This window comes from Anopheles funestus, chromosome X (genome assembly GCF_943734845.2).
Source record: "Anopheles funestus chromosome X, idAnoFuneDA-416_04, whole genome shotgun sequence".
NCBI lineage: Eukaryota > Metazoa > Arthropoda > Insecta > Diptera > Culicidae > Anopheles > Anopheles funestus.
In genome coordinates, this window is record NC_064597.1 from 9776095 (window position 1) to 9792613 (window position 16519).

General features: G+C 44.1%; 1 protein-coding gene across 1 annotated transcript in view; it reads left to right on the plus strand.

Annotated features, from left to right (window-relative positions):
* The window catches only part of LOC125766077 (uncharacterized), a 46235-nt gene that overhangs the window by 16412 nt on the left and 13304 nt on the right, over positions 1-16519 (plus strand). The window contains exons 3-4 of the mRNA XM_049431671.1: positions 14843-15016; positions 15104-15247. Coding sequence (XP_049287628.1) covers positions 14843-15016; positions 15104-15247 — 318 coding nt within the window. The remainder of the gene's footprint in view (positions 1-14842; positions 15017-15103; positions 15248-16519) is intronic.

Here is a 16519-nt window from a genome sequence, read left to right on the forward strand (position 1 = left end):
AACGGCACAATCACAGAACCGTGTGTGCATTCGCGTGCTGTTTCATTATGAGTGCTTTTTGAGATATTGGAAAACTTTCTGCCCAACGGCCGGGGTTGTGGAATTTGCACCCGAATATTGGGAAAAGTTTAAGGATGAAGCTCATTGAAGGTTGAAGGAGACGGTGAACTGCCGCAGTAGCCGCAGGTGAGTGGATAGTTATTTGGAAAGTAAGAGAGCGTGCCAATCATGAATGTGGAGATAGGGAATAAAATGTTCTTATCGATCTTGCATTTCTGGTAATGGCATCAGATCTATTTCGACTATTGTTGAACTTTGAAGAAGTTAGAAGAGAAAAAAAAACAATCACGTCCTGACATATTCTTTATCTACAAAGAATCAAAAATAAAATTAAAAAAAAACTATTCTGTGAAAGAAAGATACTTGGTAAGGAGTGTTTCAAACTAACAGCAACTTGGTGCATCGCATTGCTTGGAATGCACTTACAGTCAGAATCCCATTCGTACGCAAACACGAAGAATGGAACAGATTCTAGGTGCAGAAAATCGCGTACCAAAATCGACCGGGGTCGTGATTTTCCCTCCCTCCCCCCAAATCGGTCCCTGGGACACTGGGTTGGATTGCGTGCCGGCGAACCATTTATCGTACTTGTTCCTTCCACTCGCTCATAGTCGCACGTGCCCGGGCGTGCGTGTACGTGACGCTTATCAATCGGTTTTTGCCGTAGGACGTAAAGCAGTGGCAATAATACATGGGGACGATTGTAATAAACAAAATCCACCAAAGCACCCACGCAAGTGTTTGTGGATGGGACCGATAGGGATAGGGATCAAGAGGAAGGGCAAAGGAATATTAGCACTAGCAGAGGAATGCGCAACAAACTCATGAAAAAAACAGGACTGCTAAAGCAAAAACCTTACTCGTATGCAAATGTCCTGATCGATCGGTTGCAGAGAAACAACATACCTTTTGCCGTGAGACGGATTACCAGGTTGACAACTGGAAAAAGGGTGTAGGTTAGGTTTTGCGAGCCACTCACAACAGGACACTAGTGATGGGGGTTCTCGGAATCGCTCCCACGGCTCCGAACCGCTTCCGAGTACAGCAATCCTCCGATTCCGAGCAGCAGCTCCGATTCCGATTAGGTTAAAACCACGATTCCGCCTGGAGCCGTCCGGAGCCGCCCAGAGCCGCCCGGAGTCATCCGGAGCCGCTAGTCGGCAGTCGGAGCGGTCCGGAGCTGTCGGAGCCGTCGGAGCGGTCCGGAGCCGTCGGAGTCGTCCGGAGCCGTAGGAGCCGTCTGGAGCCGCTAGTCGGCAGCCGAAGCCGTCGTAGCCGTCGGAACCGTCGGGAATCGTCCGGAGTGGCTAATCGGCAGCCGGCCTGTGCTGTGCAAAAATTTCTTCTATGAAATAAACGAATAAGCAAATGTTTCATTTCAACTCGTTATTTTGATCGGATTATATAAAATTTGGTGATAGACCAAAAATCTAGGTTATATCTTTGTCAACTAGCGGCTACGACGGCTCCGACGACTCCGACAGCTCCGACGATTCCGACGGCTCCAAACGACTCCGACAGCTCCGGACGGCTCCGGCGGGTCCGACGACTCCGACGGCTCCGGATGGCTCCGGGCGGTTCCGACGGCTCCGGCTGCCGACTAGCGGCTCCGGACGGCTCCGGCGGCTCCGGACGACTCCGACGGCTCCGAACGACTCCGACAGCTCCGGACGGCTCCGGCGGGTCCGACGACTCCGACAGCACCGGACGGCTCCGGCGGCTCCGACGACTCCAACGATTCCGAAGGCTCCGGACGCCTCCGACGGCTCCAGACGGCTCCGGCGGGTCCAACGACTCCGACGGCTCCGGATGGCTCCGGACGGTTCCGACGGCTCCGACGACTCTGGACGGCTCCGGCTGCCGACTAACGGCTCCGGACGGCTCCGACGGCTCCGACGACTCCGGACGGCTCCGGCTGCCAACTAGCGGCTCCGGACGGCTCCGACGACTCCGGCTGGCGATTAGCGGCTCCGGACGGCTCCGGACGGCTCCGGACGGCTCCGGACGGCTCCGGACGGACTCCGAATTCGGAGTATTGCACCTACCTTCCGGAGCCACTTCCAAAATTTATGGAGTCATTCGGAAGCGATTCCGTTTTTTTTGTCGAATTTCTACCCATCACTACAGCACCGAGCACGATCGGGTCAAAGGAATCCATTACCTATTGCTGGGTAGGAATTTTAGTACAACTACACGAGGATTGGGGTTTTTGGGATTTAAGTATCGTTTCGCGTGTGACAGGCAGCCCGGTGTGTCACCCGCACCATTATCCGGTCGGTAATCGTCTTGTACAGATTACGCAGCAATTACAATCCGTACAAACAGCACTCGAGTGGACACTTTGCTAGCTTGTGCTTTCGTTTTCCCAATCGCAATCGAAGGATGATGTAGGTGACAGATTAACATGGTAATACACATTGCAATTGTAATGTTTGAAGTTGATTAGTTCTCAAGTTTCCTCAAGCGTTTGGATGTGATTGCAGTAACTCTTCCTCCAGAGAGAAATTCCTTTTTCGCATGTAAAACGGTAACAAAAAGAATCAAACGAATTGTTACTGCTTGATGTGAAGATTTAACCAAACAAACGTACGAAATTAAATTGAGCCAATAAGAGTATCGTTTTATCGCGACACCATATATTTCCGGTTTATAGCAATCGTTCCAGTTCTTAAGCAGCAGTGTACGCGACTATCGATCCACTACACACACATACAACACACAGTTTGTTCGGCCACACCAGAATCAGAATGTCAGAAAGTGTGTGTGCAAGTAATATGTATGCATAATGCTACCGTATGGCATTTTGCCAATGGCGCACAAATATCAAACGTGTCTCTCGAAACCAAGTCGAATTTAATTGCGCCTATCGGTTGTTTGAAGGAAACGTTTACTTTCTGCCGTACCCCTGTCAATGTTGGGCAGCTGGAAGTGTGGGGACAGCATGATGGGACGTGCTGAAAGAATCACTTCCAATCACTTTGAAGTGAGTAAGATAACGATGCGATGTGTGTGTGTGGGTGTGGGTGTGAATATGTCGACACTTCGACACATCTCTATCGATTTCGCTCACATAAACACACATACGAATTCGAGAAGCAAAGGTAATGAGCGGTACGTCTACTTACAGCATCATTGAATTATTCACGAGGCTGCTGTCAGGTACTTTCGGGGACAAGAATTCTACCAAAAAAGCTGAAACTGCGTAACAGCTTTAGCCAACTTTTATTGCCAACGTCGCATGGTTTCATTCACATGTAACTGGGTCAATTAAAAACATATCACATATCGAAGTGTACGAACTTCTCCAAATATCATGTCATGTTTACCTTTCCATTCGTGTAAGTAATTTGTTTTGATTTGATTTTGTTTTCGTGGTATGTGTGTGTGTTGATGCTGTTTTTGCTAAGTAATCACATTTACTAGCACGGCTGTCAACTGGTGACGTTCACCAATTCGTTTACAGTGACATCTTAAAAGATTGAATGGTCGGGAATATTAATGGTCTTTGACCATTATCGTTATTACTCAAGCTCACCGATGAGCCTTTCCACTTTCAAGCACACATTATCTAAATCGCACAAATATTCCCCTTCCGCAAACGTCACAAATGAGAAACGAATGTTTCCAAAACTCCTGCACCATGGGACGTAAACACAAGCACAAATTAGTTTCTTTATATTTGTAGAAAGCTTCCACCGGGACATTATCTGCGGGATCTTTCCCGGGGTGTACCACACTGACCCAAAATTACTCCGAGCTCTGGAGATTCGCAAGATTCGACTGTTGAACAAATAGGGGGTTTTGCGGTTACGCTGTGAAAGTCTTTCAGACAGTGGTTGATTTGATCTTTTTTGGTGCGGTTTATCCTCAGCCGTTTTTTTCCTTTTCTAGCGGATGATTAGAATTGAGACAGAGATGAATAGCTGTTGCGTAAGGTGTAGCGTACCGATCGGTAATAATCGCGCCCGGACACATCAGTGTCCACATCTCGGTTGATGTCCATTGTTCCACAATGCTTAATGAGAATTGCATTGAACTTCAACGGTACCTTCTGCGTAATGTAATGATGTGCAAACATGCACGCATAACGTGACACTGCTCCACAAAAAGTGATCCCCCCATTCGGCTGTGTCACCTTGTAGCGGTGTCTCCCTGAAACAGCCTGCCAACTCCGATCGCTTCATGCTGAGCCGCATGCTATAGCTCATTTTTTCGGCCTTTCAACTGCACTCAGTACGTTACGCAACCTTTATGCCCGCGCTCCCCCCTTTCTCACCGCGCTCCTTCATCCACTTACCACTGCAGTGGAACGCGATTTTCGCGTTTACAGTGAAAGGCAAAGTCCATTGTTCCTTTCTACGTGAAGTGTTGCAAACGTCGTCGATCTTTCTCTTTCGGGGTCGTTTGGGCTGCTTTCTGTTTGCCGGTTGACGAGCTGTTCGTGCTGTGAAAAATGAAAACGGCTTCATCTGCAACCGACACTCCGCGGCCCGGATCGGATCAATATGGCCGGTAAACTAATCGGAACTAATGTGCATTTGGCGCGAGATTGCGCAATGAGCTTCCGTCGTTACCGTGGTTTTGGTTTTTGCTTCGGTTACGACAACCTGCTCTTGTTGTTAAAGCTCATTAGAAAATATGGATGAAACGCATATTAGTTGTAACTACCCCAATACACACCTAACGATTGATAGGTCAGTTTAGTTTGAGCTATTGTTGTCTCTTTGTGTGTACATGATCCCGAAACACACATCTGTCATTTACCGCGTGACAAATGAAATGATGTTTTGCAATCAACGTGAAATACAATTAAGCATTATTAAGGGATTGGTAAAATATGTAATATTGCGGAGAAAAAATGCAACATGATAGCATCATTGTTTATCCCTCGTCGAAACACTTTCTCTTTGCAATTCAGGAATTACAGTTCATTGCAAAAGTGAGCGTACAATGTTATGCTTTACTTTCAAATGGAAGTGAATGTCTCCAGCTCTCGTCTTATCTACACAATATTGACAAAACATTCTTTACTAAACCAGATTATTGGGACTTCCTCAAGACTCCCTCAAGAGGTCGCTTAGGATTTTTCTGAGATACATAAAACAGAGGAGACATAAAGGAGAACATTGTTTTTGGAAATAAATACCGTATCTAAGTAATAGACCAAGACTTATGGGCTTTGTTGCCGGTCTCCAAAAATGTGGAGGTTTTGAAGTAATAGGGAAGGGCCCAGGAAATTGGACTCCTCAATTGTATCACCTAAGCGCTTCTCAGAAAAATAAAAATAAGAAGAAGAAGAAAAAGAGAATGAAGAAGAAGAAGAAGAAGAAAAAGAAAAAGAAGAAGAAGAAGAAGAAGAAGAAAAAGAAGGAAATAGACCAATATCACCAGGACTCTTGGATTTTTTATTGTCCATTTGAACTCTGGACAATAAGAGTTCAGTAAGAGACAACTCTGGACATTAGTTGAGGGCTTTTGGTTGAAGCAGCTGAATCTTTAAAACGAACGACCAACTTTGAATGTCTATAAGGAAGTTTGAGAAATCTTTCGAATGTCAACTCTTTACTCAAAAGATCCAATGATAGCAATGCTCTGAATTTCCTTGGAAAACTCTCTTAAATTGCGAAAAGAACTTTGTCAACCAGGATGTCTTTTCCCTTCAAATACTTCAGAATATCTTAATATCCAATATTTTGAGGTTCATGAAAGGTAGTTCTTAAAGTCTTTTTGAATTGATTGAAGTATTCCACATTGCTTACTCTCCATCAAGATATTTACTTAATTTGAAATAATAAATAATGTTTCGTACATTGACTTTTGCATGTATCTGTTACGGTCACTAAAATCACTCATTATGTTTAATTATCAATTTTGACAGATCAACCCCTGAATATGTATCACCATGACACGTACCGGTCGGTGAGAATTTGTTACATTGAACCATTTTCAATCGGCATTTCTGGGCATTATGATGAACACACCGTTGCACACCGCCGTTGCATCATACCCGCAAACTTCATCCGTCCCGTCCCTCCACCTATCTGAATGTCCGAATGCTATCAATCACCATTATAATCGCGCAATACGAGTTCGAAGTGCATTGGAGTGATTTTTTTTTTTCGCTCTCCCTCTCTCTCTCTTCGTTTTTCGTTTTAATGTGTTGTGTGCTGCATGTTTTGCGGTACGCCAGCTTTTATTGGATGGTGTTTGTTTCTCAACAAAACGCATCGATATACCATTAAGTAGACCGGAAAAAATTGGAGGACAGCTCTCCACTCTTCTACCCCATTCTGCTCTCTTCCTCCTCCTCCTCTTCTGTTGCAACGGGTGTTTCGGGTGGTAATTTTCATTTTCATTGCCCTGCTTTTATTGCCCGAGGGAGCGCTTTTATCGAGGAAGGTGAATGAAATTTCTCCAATTTCATTTATTATTTGGTCGTGTTTCCGAACAAACATATTGTGCACAACCTAGCGTCATTTTGGAAGCATCAATTATCGATGGGATGGACCCGTTGACCTGAACCAATCCGGAAGCAGTGGTGTGTGTGTACGTAGGAATGATGGAAAGGAAAAAAGACTCAATGTGGGAGGGGAGAAAAGTGCATCTGATGCACTTTTGCTTCGGTATTGCGGCGATTGCAAAAACGTTGGTAGCAACAGGAAAGCATTCCTCAAGATAAAACGAATGCTTTTGTACTGTTGCAAACTCAACTGTAGGGCAATCGGTTCCGCTAAGTGTGTCTGAGTGTGTGTGTGTGTGGGTAGGGAAATGCATTTTGAACGTGATGCCGTTTTCCAGTAGCAGAAGCAATATTGATACCAACACCTGTGATTGTGAGAACGTACCGTACCAATAGTAAATCCAATCGGGAGCCGTGTGAAGTGGTCCGGCACAGAACGTTACCGATTGTAAGGATCGCCGTAAGAACGAGTAAAAAAAAATCCTCGATACAAGATGGCAAACAAATAGCAAAATTCTTCTCCAACTAAAAATCCTTCCTTTCCGGCCAAGAACGAACGATTGCGGAGTGCAAAATGGAAAACCCCGATTTTGCATCACGGTGCTGTAGGAAAATAGCGCTGAATTGAGGTTTTTTCAATTGTGTGTTAAAGTATGCCCGTGTCCGTCCGCACACCATCACACGGTGGTGAAAATGTGTCTTTTACGCGCGCCCAACCACCTCTTTTTTTTCGGGGAACGGGTTGTTTGCAACCCAAATGCTTCGCTTCGTGCGAACAGTTTTCATTTGCAGCTTCATTCCATACGGAGCAAAGGGGGGGTAAACGAATGGTATATGGTGATAGTACGAAACAATACAATATGAGTTGCATATTTGATGAGAAAATGGTAAAGGGTAGTGATTTTTCATGCTGCATAATACGTTTGATGTGACGAGCAATATTGTGAGAGGTGAAGCGATTTTGCTAGGAATGATTTTATTTTTCTCCCTTTGCTAGTACGCTCCTTTCGGTATCGTCAAACATCTAGAGCGAGCTTTGATTGATGCAATCGTAAGTTATTGCTGTCCTTCGCTTCTGACTTTCTTACACTTTTGTTAACAGGTGTATTATGATTTTATTTAGATTAAAAAAAACGAAAATAATTTTTCTATTCTAATGGAAGATTAATTTTTAATTATGTATAAACCTTGTTTTTTGTATAAACCTTTTTTGTGTATGTATAATCCTTAAAATGTAATTAAGTGAATAAATAAATAACTAGACGAATTTTCCATTTTCTGGAAAACTCAGGTGACTAATGACCCAGCACAGTTGGTCAAGATCTCGTGATCGATGAGACCTTGGGAGATTTCTGAGTGCTGGGATGCTCTTATGGGGCGTCCCTAACCTTGAAGCTTTTTCCCAAAAGGGGTGGAACCCCCCCCCCCCCCCCCCGCCCACCCCTCCTTCCAAACACACCCAGAGAGAAGTAGTTTTCCGCTGGTTGCTTCGGTTTTGGTCGGCTTGATGAATTTGGTGCTACCATGTAAGCAAGAATAATTGGAACGATCGAAGTTTCGGTTGGTTGGATGCTGACGGCGTCACAAAGTGGGACAGCCCCCCGTCCCAGGTGTGTAGCCAGACAAGTTTGCTTTAGAGGATGGAGAGGGTAAACCCTTCGAGAATGTTTTGGTGTAATGACTGTGTAATTATCCGCGTTTGTCTTACGCAGCCACAAAATTGTGAACGAATGTGTTTTGCTGGGTATTGGCAAAAACCAGACCGAAATACCTGGGAGAGGCAGAAAACCATTTTTGATTTAACCCTGACGCTTGTCGATGGTAAGATAATCGAGTTGTAGGAAAGTGTTTCCGAGTTATGCTGAGTATTAAATTTTCCTGTATTTCTCCAGTCACAAGAAACCAAAGCGTGAGAGTTAAAAAAAACTTGAACAAGAATATATTTCACCAATTTCTTCCGTCTAAATGAAAAAAAAACCAAGGTTGATATGCAACAGGATAACAAACCAATTTCCCACCCATCCGTCGTTGTAGCACCAAATCGTGAAAGGGCAAGGTTACCATTTTTGGGGTGAAAATTGTTTTTTTTCCGTTTAAATGGTAAATGAGTTCGCTTTAAAATGGAGTGAATAATCTATTTCCGCTCATCGTCGAAAATAGCTACGGTATTTGTAGTGCGTTTTCCCCTTGCTTTTCTCCTTTTATTTTTAGCAAACATAGGTTTAAAAATGGTAACATGCGACATAAGCAACAAAAAAGCAAAAACAGTATAGAAACACAGACGGAATGAAAACTGAAACACGCAAATAAAGTACATGCTACACTAGGACCCTTTACCCTTTTAGCTGAAACGAGCAAAACAAAACTTTAAAAAAAAATACACTCGATGTACGGAAAAATGGGGAGCCCATTGCTGGAATCACAACAGCAAAAGCCAAAAATAATACAACATAAATTAAGATAGCGCGGAGAAAGGAAACTTTATGTTCCGGGTGCACGTTTCCGGGTGGAGCGATTTCCATTTCCCGTCCCGTCCTGATTGAGACACCGATCTCTTGCGTGCCGATAAGCGTTGCCCCACGCTTTTCGAAGGTGGGCAATATCATTTGACACACTTTGCAGGATGTGTAAACGGCTTTCCATCAACATTGTTTTTTTCGGTAGCATCATCATATGGGGCTACTCGAAGGAAAATTCAACAAAAAAGAGCCCCTATAAACGCTTGGTAACCAAGGTTAGTACAAGTAACTTCAAGAAATTGGAAGAGTCAAGTTTCTCCTTGTTCCCGGAAGTCGCAAAAAAAGGGAGCAGATGCAAATAAAGATTCATTCGTTGTTGTATGCAGAGAGTAGAAGACATCCCATCTGAAGCTTCTTTACATTCTCCATAAAATCAGGTTAAGCATACTTGCAGTTCCTGAGCTCCTCAGCTGAAGGAGTTCATTTTGGAGGTAAAGTTCCCCTCTCTTTTCTTTTTTTTTTGGGAAGGACCTAATCTCTCCAAGTCTAAGTTGAACACGCACGGTAAGGATTTAAGTCACGCTGTTGGCCCCTTATACCGCCTTTAACACACGAGTACAAATTGTACCCCGCCAATATTATACATTAATCTTCGGCTCGTACGCGAGTTTTCTCGGCTGCTAAAATTGCAATGGCGCATGGCGAAACTTACAGGGCTCAAACGAAGCAAAAAAAACCCCACTTTTGCTGCATCTTCGTTTAAACTCCTTCTTTGTCACCGTTACACTGTGTATGTCTATTTCGCATTCAGTAGCAAAACGTTGGAATAAGTGTAGTTACTGTCTTCTACAGCAAGCATGTATAATTCCTGGAGATACTTGGAATTTATGTCGCATCCCCCCCTCCACACACACACCCACACACAGAGACACATTTTGTGTGTTCGTTCGGGTTTCGGGGAGTGTTGGAGTGGTTTTATTGCATGGGGGGTCGTGCAGGCGTTAGATTAGAAAAGTTTTCTAACCTCACAACTGTAGGGCATCATTGGTCCAGGAAAATGGACGACTGGCAGCATTAAAAGCTCCTCAAGCTGTCCGTCGTAGCATGGTATAAATAAAACTTCAATTAACTCACGCTACATCACCGCAAAGCATCCACAAACACGAGACAACCTTGATGTGGGTGGAATAAAATTTAAATTCACCAACAAAACCGGCTTTTCGGAGAGGGGAAGGTCAGCAACAACTTTATCCGGACATTACTGTTTTCGGTGGCTGACATTGGTGCTTTTCGGGAAATCAATAAGCAAGCAATGTTGGCGTCTTTTTTTTTCTTTCTTTAACTTGTATGAAAACATGATAAGTAGTGGAGGGAGTAGAGCTTAAGAAGTTGGTCTTTATAATGCTTCAATTGTTATTTAAATTCACACGAATCTTACTTGCCGATAGGCGAAGACTTGAGGATACTAGGTCCGTTCCGTACGCTGCTTAATATGATTAGGAGAGCGGCGTTGAACATGCCGGAGCATCATCTTCTGACAGCATGACGTCCCTGTCCTTTGGCGAAACACCACACTTCGGGGAAGGATGCTCCCGAAGATACCTTGGGCACTACCCCAAGTGCCTTACGAGCTTCTCAGGTATCTTCCCGGGAGTGCGGCCTGGCAGCAATTCAGTTCAAGATGGCACAATTCGCACATCGACCATAACGATCCGTTCCGAACTTTACCACCAGGGTGTCAAGTTATCCGCAAGGCAGTAGCGTACTCAAGTCACTCGCTGCTCCAATTTTATCGCTGCGGTGCAACTGCATTTTATCATCATTTTCGTACGTAGTTACGTAGTTCGGTATGGTGGCGGGGTAAGTTGTGAGGAAGGTACGCGTGGTTTGAATAAATAATCACACGATCACGGGTATCACATTCGGTTCCATACGCGGGTACGGCGGGTGCCGACATTCAAACCGGACGATAAAATATTGCCCGTATACCGTGTACGGTTGAAAATATGAGCAGCTGCAGCCGGTACATCATCAGATCGTGCGTACATTTTGCATGCTAAATTAATTGACGGAGTACGCGTGTATCTACCGCGAGGGATAATGCAAGATTTCGAGTGATTTGGTTAATTGCAACCAATTCGCCGAATGTACACACCTACAGGCTGCCTTAATGAAGCACTTGACATGGACACACTGGTGTGAGCTTATGATCTGTTGCGTATTATAATGTCTCGCAGGGGAAAGCTTTCGATCCCTCAGGTACTCTGGAATGTAGCGTTCCAATATAGACTAATGCGAAATTATGACAAATTTGTCAACTAATTAAAGCCGCTTATGAATGTTTTGCACTCTGTTTAATACTGTTAAACATCCCCCAAAACAATCCCCTTCTTGGAACTTTGGAGCTACAGTCTATTGGTTCGAGGTTATGTGCGGTTGTTTCCAATCTCCAAGCGTTGAAATTCCGGCAATGCCTTTAGCTATTCCTGGAATACGCTTGTAATAAGGTCATCCAACTTTACTGACAATAATCTCACTCCACCCTCATACCCACCGGGAAAGAGACACGCAACAGATCTTCAGCCATTCAGCTGGTCGCATCTTTGTCCATCAATTTCTTCCCCATGGTCGGAGCTGAAGTCAGCCAAAATTTGATTGCAGATTGCTTCAACTTTCTTTACTTTCGTGGAGATAAAGCTGAGGGTTCCTGGTAATGAATGTAGACGAACGTATCGAAAGTAAAGGCGGAAGTAAAGCGAAAAAAACCCAAAGAACCCCGTCGTTACCTCGGGAAATTCAGGCTCGAATCTGAAATGCCGCAACCCCGCAAGTCGTGCAAGATTTTAACGAACTGATCCAAACATTTGTGGACCGCGGTTTTATGCAGGCCTTTCATTATTTTGGTTCTTCTTTTTACCCTCCCTATTCATACAACAATCGATTCGGGTTTTATGCTGCCAAATATTCGAAACCTCAAGCGAGGAGGCAAATAAAATTCTTCCATGGTGGCGTGTTATTTTTATCGCACTACTAAAATAAAAAGAAGCCTCGCCTTTTTTTTGGGGTGAAGCCTAGTAAAACAATATCCGGCCTAAATTTCCTACCACTCGATTTCACTTTTCGACACCCGTTTGGTGCTGCTGTCAACTGCATAAATACGTAATGTCATTATCTGTCCGAGACTAGACGAGAATGTCTTTCACGCGACGGTTGGGTTGAATTCATTTCCCAAGGCATCCTTAAAGCGGGCTACTACGCGGGCTAAGAAGGTCAAGTACGGCGGTAGAAACAGCAGCACAGACAATAAATGTCCGGTAATTGCCCTATCTATCGAGTCGTTCCGTTCGAAGCCCTTTTTTTGTTGCTGGGCGACGGGATGAGAAATATTTATTGGTTAATATTAGCTGTTGGGCCAATAAAACAGCAATATTGGATATCGGGCTTTTTGGTCACGATGGAACGTTTTATTCTTCTCCCTTCTTTCCCCCTCTTTAATAGCCAAAGGAAGGGTTTCTGGTTGGTAGTTCTATGTAGACCACTTTTATAGGGCATCAGGATTGCATCAGTTTAGCGTTCGTTTGAATGCAGATGCAGTCGACGTTAGTTGTTGTGTGTTTCCGTATCGTTTCCCAACACTTTTCCCAACATCAGGGATATACGGATTTGGAATGAGTAGCGAGTACCTCAGAATTCCTGAGCAAGTTTCGCATGGTTTGCAACCTCCGCAATTTGATACTCTATTTTTTTTTCTTCTTTTCTTCACCGAAATGGTATCACACGAATGTGTGTGTGTGTCAGCGCATTGTGTACGTCTAAATATGGCAATAAAAAATCAATCTGTTTGTAGCACCTGCGAGTAAAGCTCGCACAGAAACGGATATACATCTGAGTGGTCGTTGTGGGGAGTTTTTGTGTGTTGTCTTTCGTGCACGTGAGGATGAATCCCGATATTATACTCCGTGTATGCAAATGGTTCTCCAGAATTCATCCTTTCACCATGGTTCGTCGGCGATACTAGCTTTAAAGCAACGAACCAGTTACCGGACATCACGTCCTCAAAATGTAGGTTTGCATCCGTTACAGAAGGATAGAATTTCTTGGAACTGTAACAGTTACCCAACACTCCAACAGAGCAAAAATAGAAAACAAAAAAACAAATCAAACGTGATTCTTCGTCCATACGACCAACAATCCGGTGAAGTTATCGTATACTTCCAATGTTTTTTTTTTCGCGTGGCAGGCAAAATCTTGAAGCAAAAATCGCAAAAGCGACGCAGGAATGCATATAAATTATGCGGCTCAACCAAACCGAGCACACGTATGTAGATTTGCATTTGGAAGACAAAACCCATTAAGCGACGCCCTACGAGTACCTCTGATGGGTTGAATGCGATTTATATCGTACCGCGTAATTGAATGTTCGTTCCCAGTTTTTGCCCAAAAGCGTCCCAACGCCTGGAAAGGGAAAACATTTTGGGCCTCAGTAATTTGTTCGCTTTCCAATAATGAGCGACCAATAATTGGTTACATTACGCCCCCCGAAAACAGCTTTCGCAGAGGATGTGGTTTTCAGTGTGGCACGAGTACCGCCGGACATTCAATTAACAAGTCACACACACACAGCGTTTGATGTGTCGCAAAAGGTGAACCTCTCTCTCTCTGGACGAACAACGAAAACTCGAATTGTTCAAGGAATTTAATTACATCCAGCGTGAAACATTGACGGGGGGTTTGGGAGGCTTCGAAAAGTTTACCATTTTCGCTAACGGGGGATGCATACGGGTAATGCGGTAATGCAATCTTACACCCGGAGGCGGGGCGACACCTTGCGGATGTGAAGATGACGTACCGGACGGCGGTGGTATGGCTTCCCATTGCAACGGCAATCCGAAATAATTAAATTTCAATTAAACTTTGACAACTTTGAAGTTTGTGAAGCACCTTGTCTTGTGCGGGATGTCCGGAAGTTCGCTTCCTCAGCGACCTTCCTGCGTGACGTGCAAAATGTGTGAAACGATTGGTAAATGGGCATGATTAGTTCGATACACATCGTACGGAAGCCACCATCGGTGGTTATTGTTTAACCCCAAACCCCGGGACGTAGTCGCGTGCAAACAACCACTTACCGGACGGCACTTCTTCGGTGTCGGTATTTGATGGTGCTCTTTAATCCTGGACGTCCAATCCTGGACGTGTTAGGGCCGTACCTAATTAGAAGGCAAATTGGAAACAAATAACAAAAAGCCGAGAAGTGACAATTAGTCACCATTTTGCTCTGCCAGTTAGCCAGTAGAGCCCCGACCAGTGTGTCCGGAGGGTTCCAGTTTCCAAGACAAGCTCTACCAGGGGGGGGGGGGTGTATGGGAGTCATCGTGTGAAGTAGTCACATTTCAAGATCTGGCTAAGGTGTCAACGAAGTAAACACAACAATGTAAGCGAGCAGAAGAAAAGCGATAAAAGCGTGAGGGAGAAAAGACACACATAATGCGGCGGCGGTTGAAGCTAATCTCCCTTCATCTCTATTGTCTTAAAGGGCGACTTAAGGGGCAATAGGGAAATCTTGCTCTCTGTTTTGTGTACTTACATTAATCTTGTGTTTTTTTTTTCTCTCTTGTGTGTGTGCCTGTTTTGCTTTGTTGTTACCCTCGCCTGAACTCATTATCGTCATTAGCTTGAGTATCAATTAAACCACGACACAGTGCCCCAGGAACGGGCAGTTACATGAAGTACCCGAAGAATTCCCACTTGAAACTTGCCTTGCCTTCTATTCTTCTGTTCTTCAACTCCTTGCCCCTCGTTCTTCAATTTCTCTCCAGATAACATTGTTCATTCTTGTATCGTATTTAACTCTCGTTCGTAACAGATCATTCTGCTGATCGCTGTGTTGCTGCCGTTAGCATCCTACGCCAAACCTGCCACCACGAGCCTGGACCCGACCGACCTTGCCGACGTGGAGCTGGCGGAGGACGTGTCGCGAATCAAACGGTCCGGGTTCGGTGGTAGCGGTTCGTTTGATTTACTGTCCGGTCTCAAGAAGGTAAGCGTGGGAAGTGAGAATTGTGAGCCAGCAAAATCGACACGATTGCTAACCTTTGGCTGTGCTTTTGTGTTCCTCTTCCCACAGACACTGCTGTCGGGTATTGGATCCGCTTCGGCATCGTTGGTTGCGGGCAGCAGCAGCTCATCGCTGAGCTCCGGTTCGGGACACGGAAGTAGCGGCGGTAGCTCCAGCTATGGTTCATCTGGCCATTCGTACGAAAAGCCGCACGTAAGTATGATGGAGAAGCTGGCAGTACGGCGGTTGCTTTGGTGACGTCTAGACGTATTTAAGCTTCTGGAGAAACTAGTAGACACTTCATCGTCGTAAAGTTCAGCGACATATAATGCTCACCATATTCTTGAGGTTCCGACAAGATAAATAACCTCAAAAATTGATTCCAGAATGAAAACCAAGAAAAAAAACGATTTATCATTCATTTCACATTGCGGTTAGAACACTACACGCCATCGTGTACTGTCACCAGCAGAACAAATGTGTTGACGACTATTTTCCACTCCAGAGTGCCAAGGGTCACAACATTTTCAGTTATTATCATCACCATAGGTTGCATGTGAGAAAATGTTTGTTGTCTATTCCCTTTTTTGGTTCTTTTTTTGGGTTGAAAACCTTCCAAACAATTTCTAACACAGCCAAGCTCGTAAACATACGGTCGATTGTCATCGGGCAAACACTGTGCCGCAACCAGTAGAAAGCAACCAGGCATAAATACGTTATGATTACCATCGAAACCTATGAAATGTGACACTCGGGGTGCACACACCTGGGCCTCAACTGGTCCCGCGTACGAGCGGCGCCGTTTAAAACATTGACAAGATAATAGCACGGGTCGGAAGTAAATGAGGTTTTGTGCCGAAACGTGTCGCGTGACAGCTTAAAATGCTGACGAGTATCGTTACCCGGGGGTGCGTTACCCTCCGAATACACGAATAGCTCAACACGCACAGTAAAAGTAGGAAAATAAATTCATTGAATTGATTTTTTTTAAGCATAGACACAAATTGTAGGTGAATTTTAAAGGTTAAGCTAGAAATGAAACGAAATTGCTACCCTTTTTTTCTTGTAATAAAAGAATAATTTTTACTTTAAATTTAAAGGTTTAAAATGATCATAATAGAGCATAAATAAGGCTTAAATCAATATTAATTCTTTCGTGAATTAGTAAAGTACTAGGCGTCTCCATCGGAGAGAGAATTTTAAAGGTTCTTAAATTATTATTGATTTTTTTTATAAACTACTGGGCGTCTCCATCGAAGAGAATTTTTTTTATTTTTAAAACTAAAATAGTGCAATTTTTTCTCTCTCTCTCTTGATTTGTATCCCTTCGTACGTAATATCCCAAAAAAGGCTTTCCCGTCTACTATTTTATTAATGGTTTGTTTAGTGCATTTCAATTAAAATATTTCCTTCATCTCCATTCCTTGCAACGGAAACGATGGAGAAGAATCTTGAGGATGAACTTTATCAATTTAAGAAGCTTCA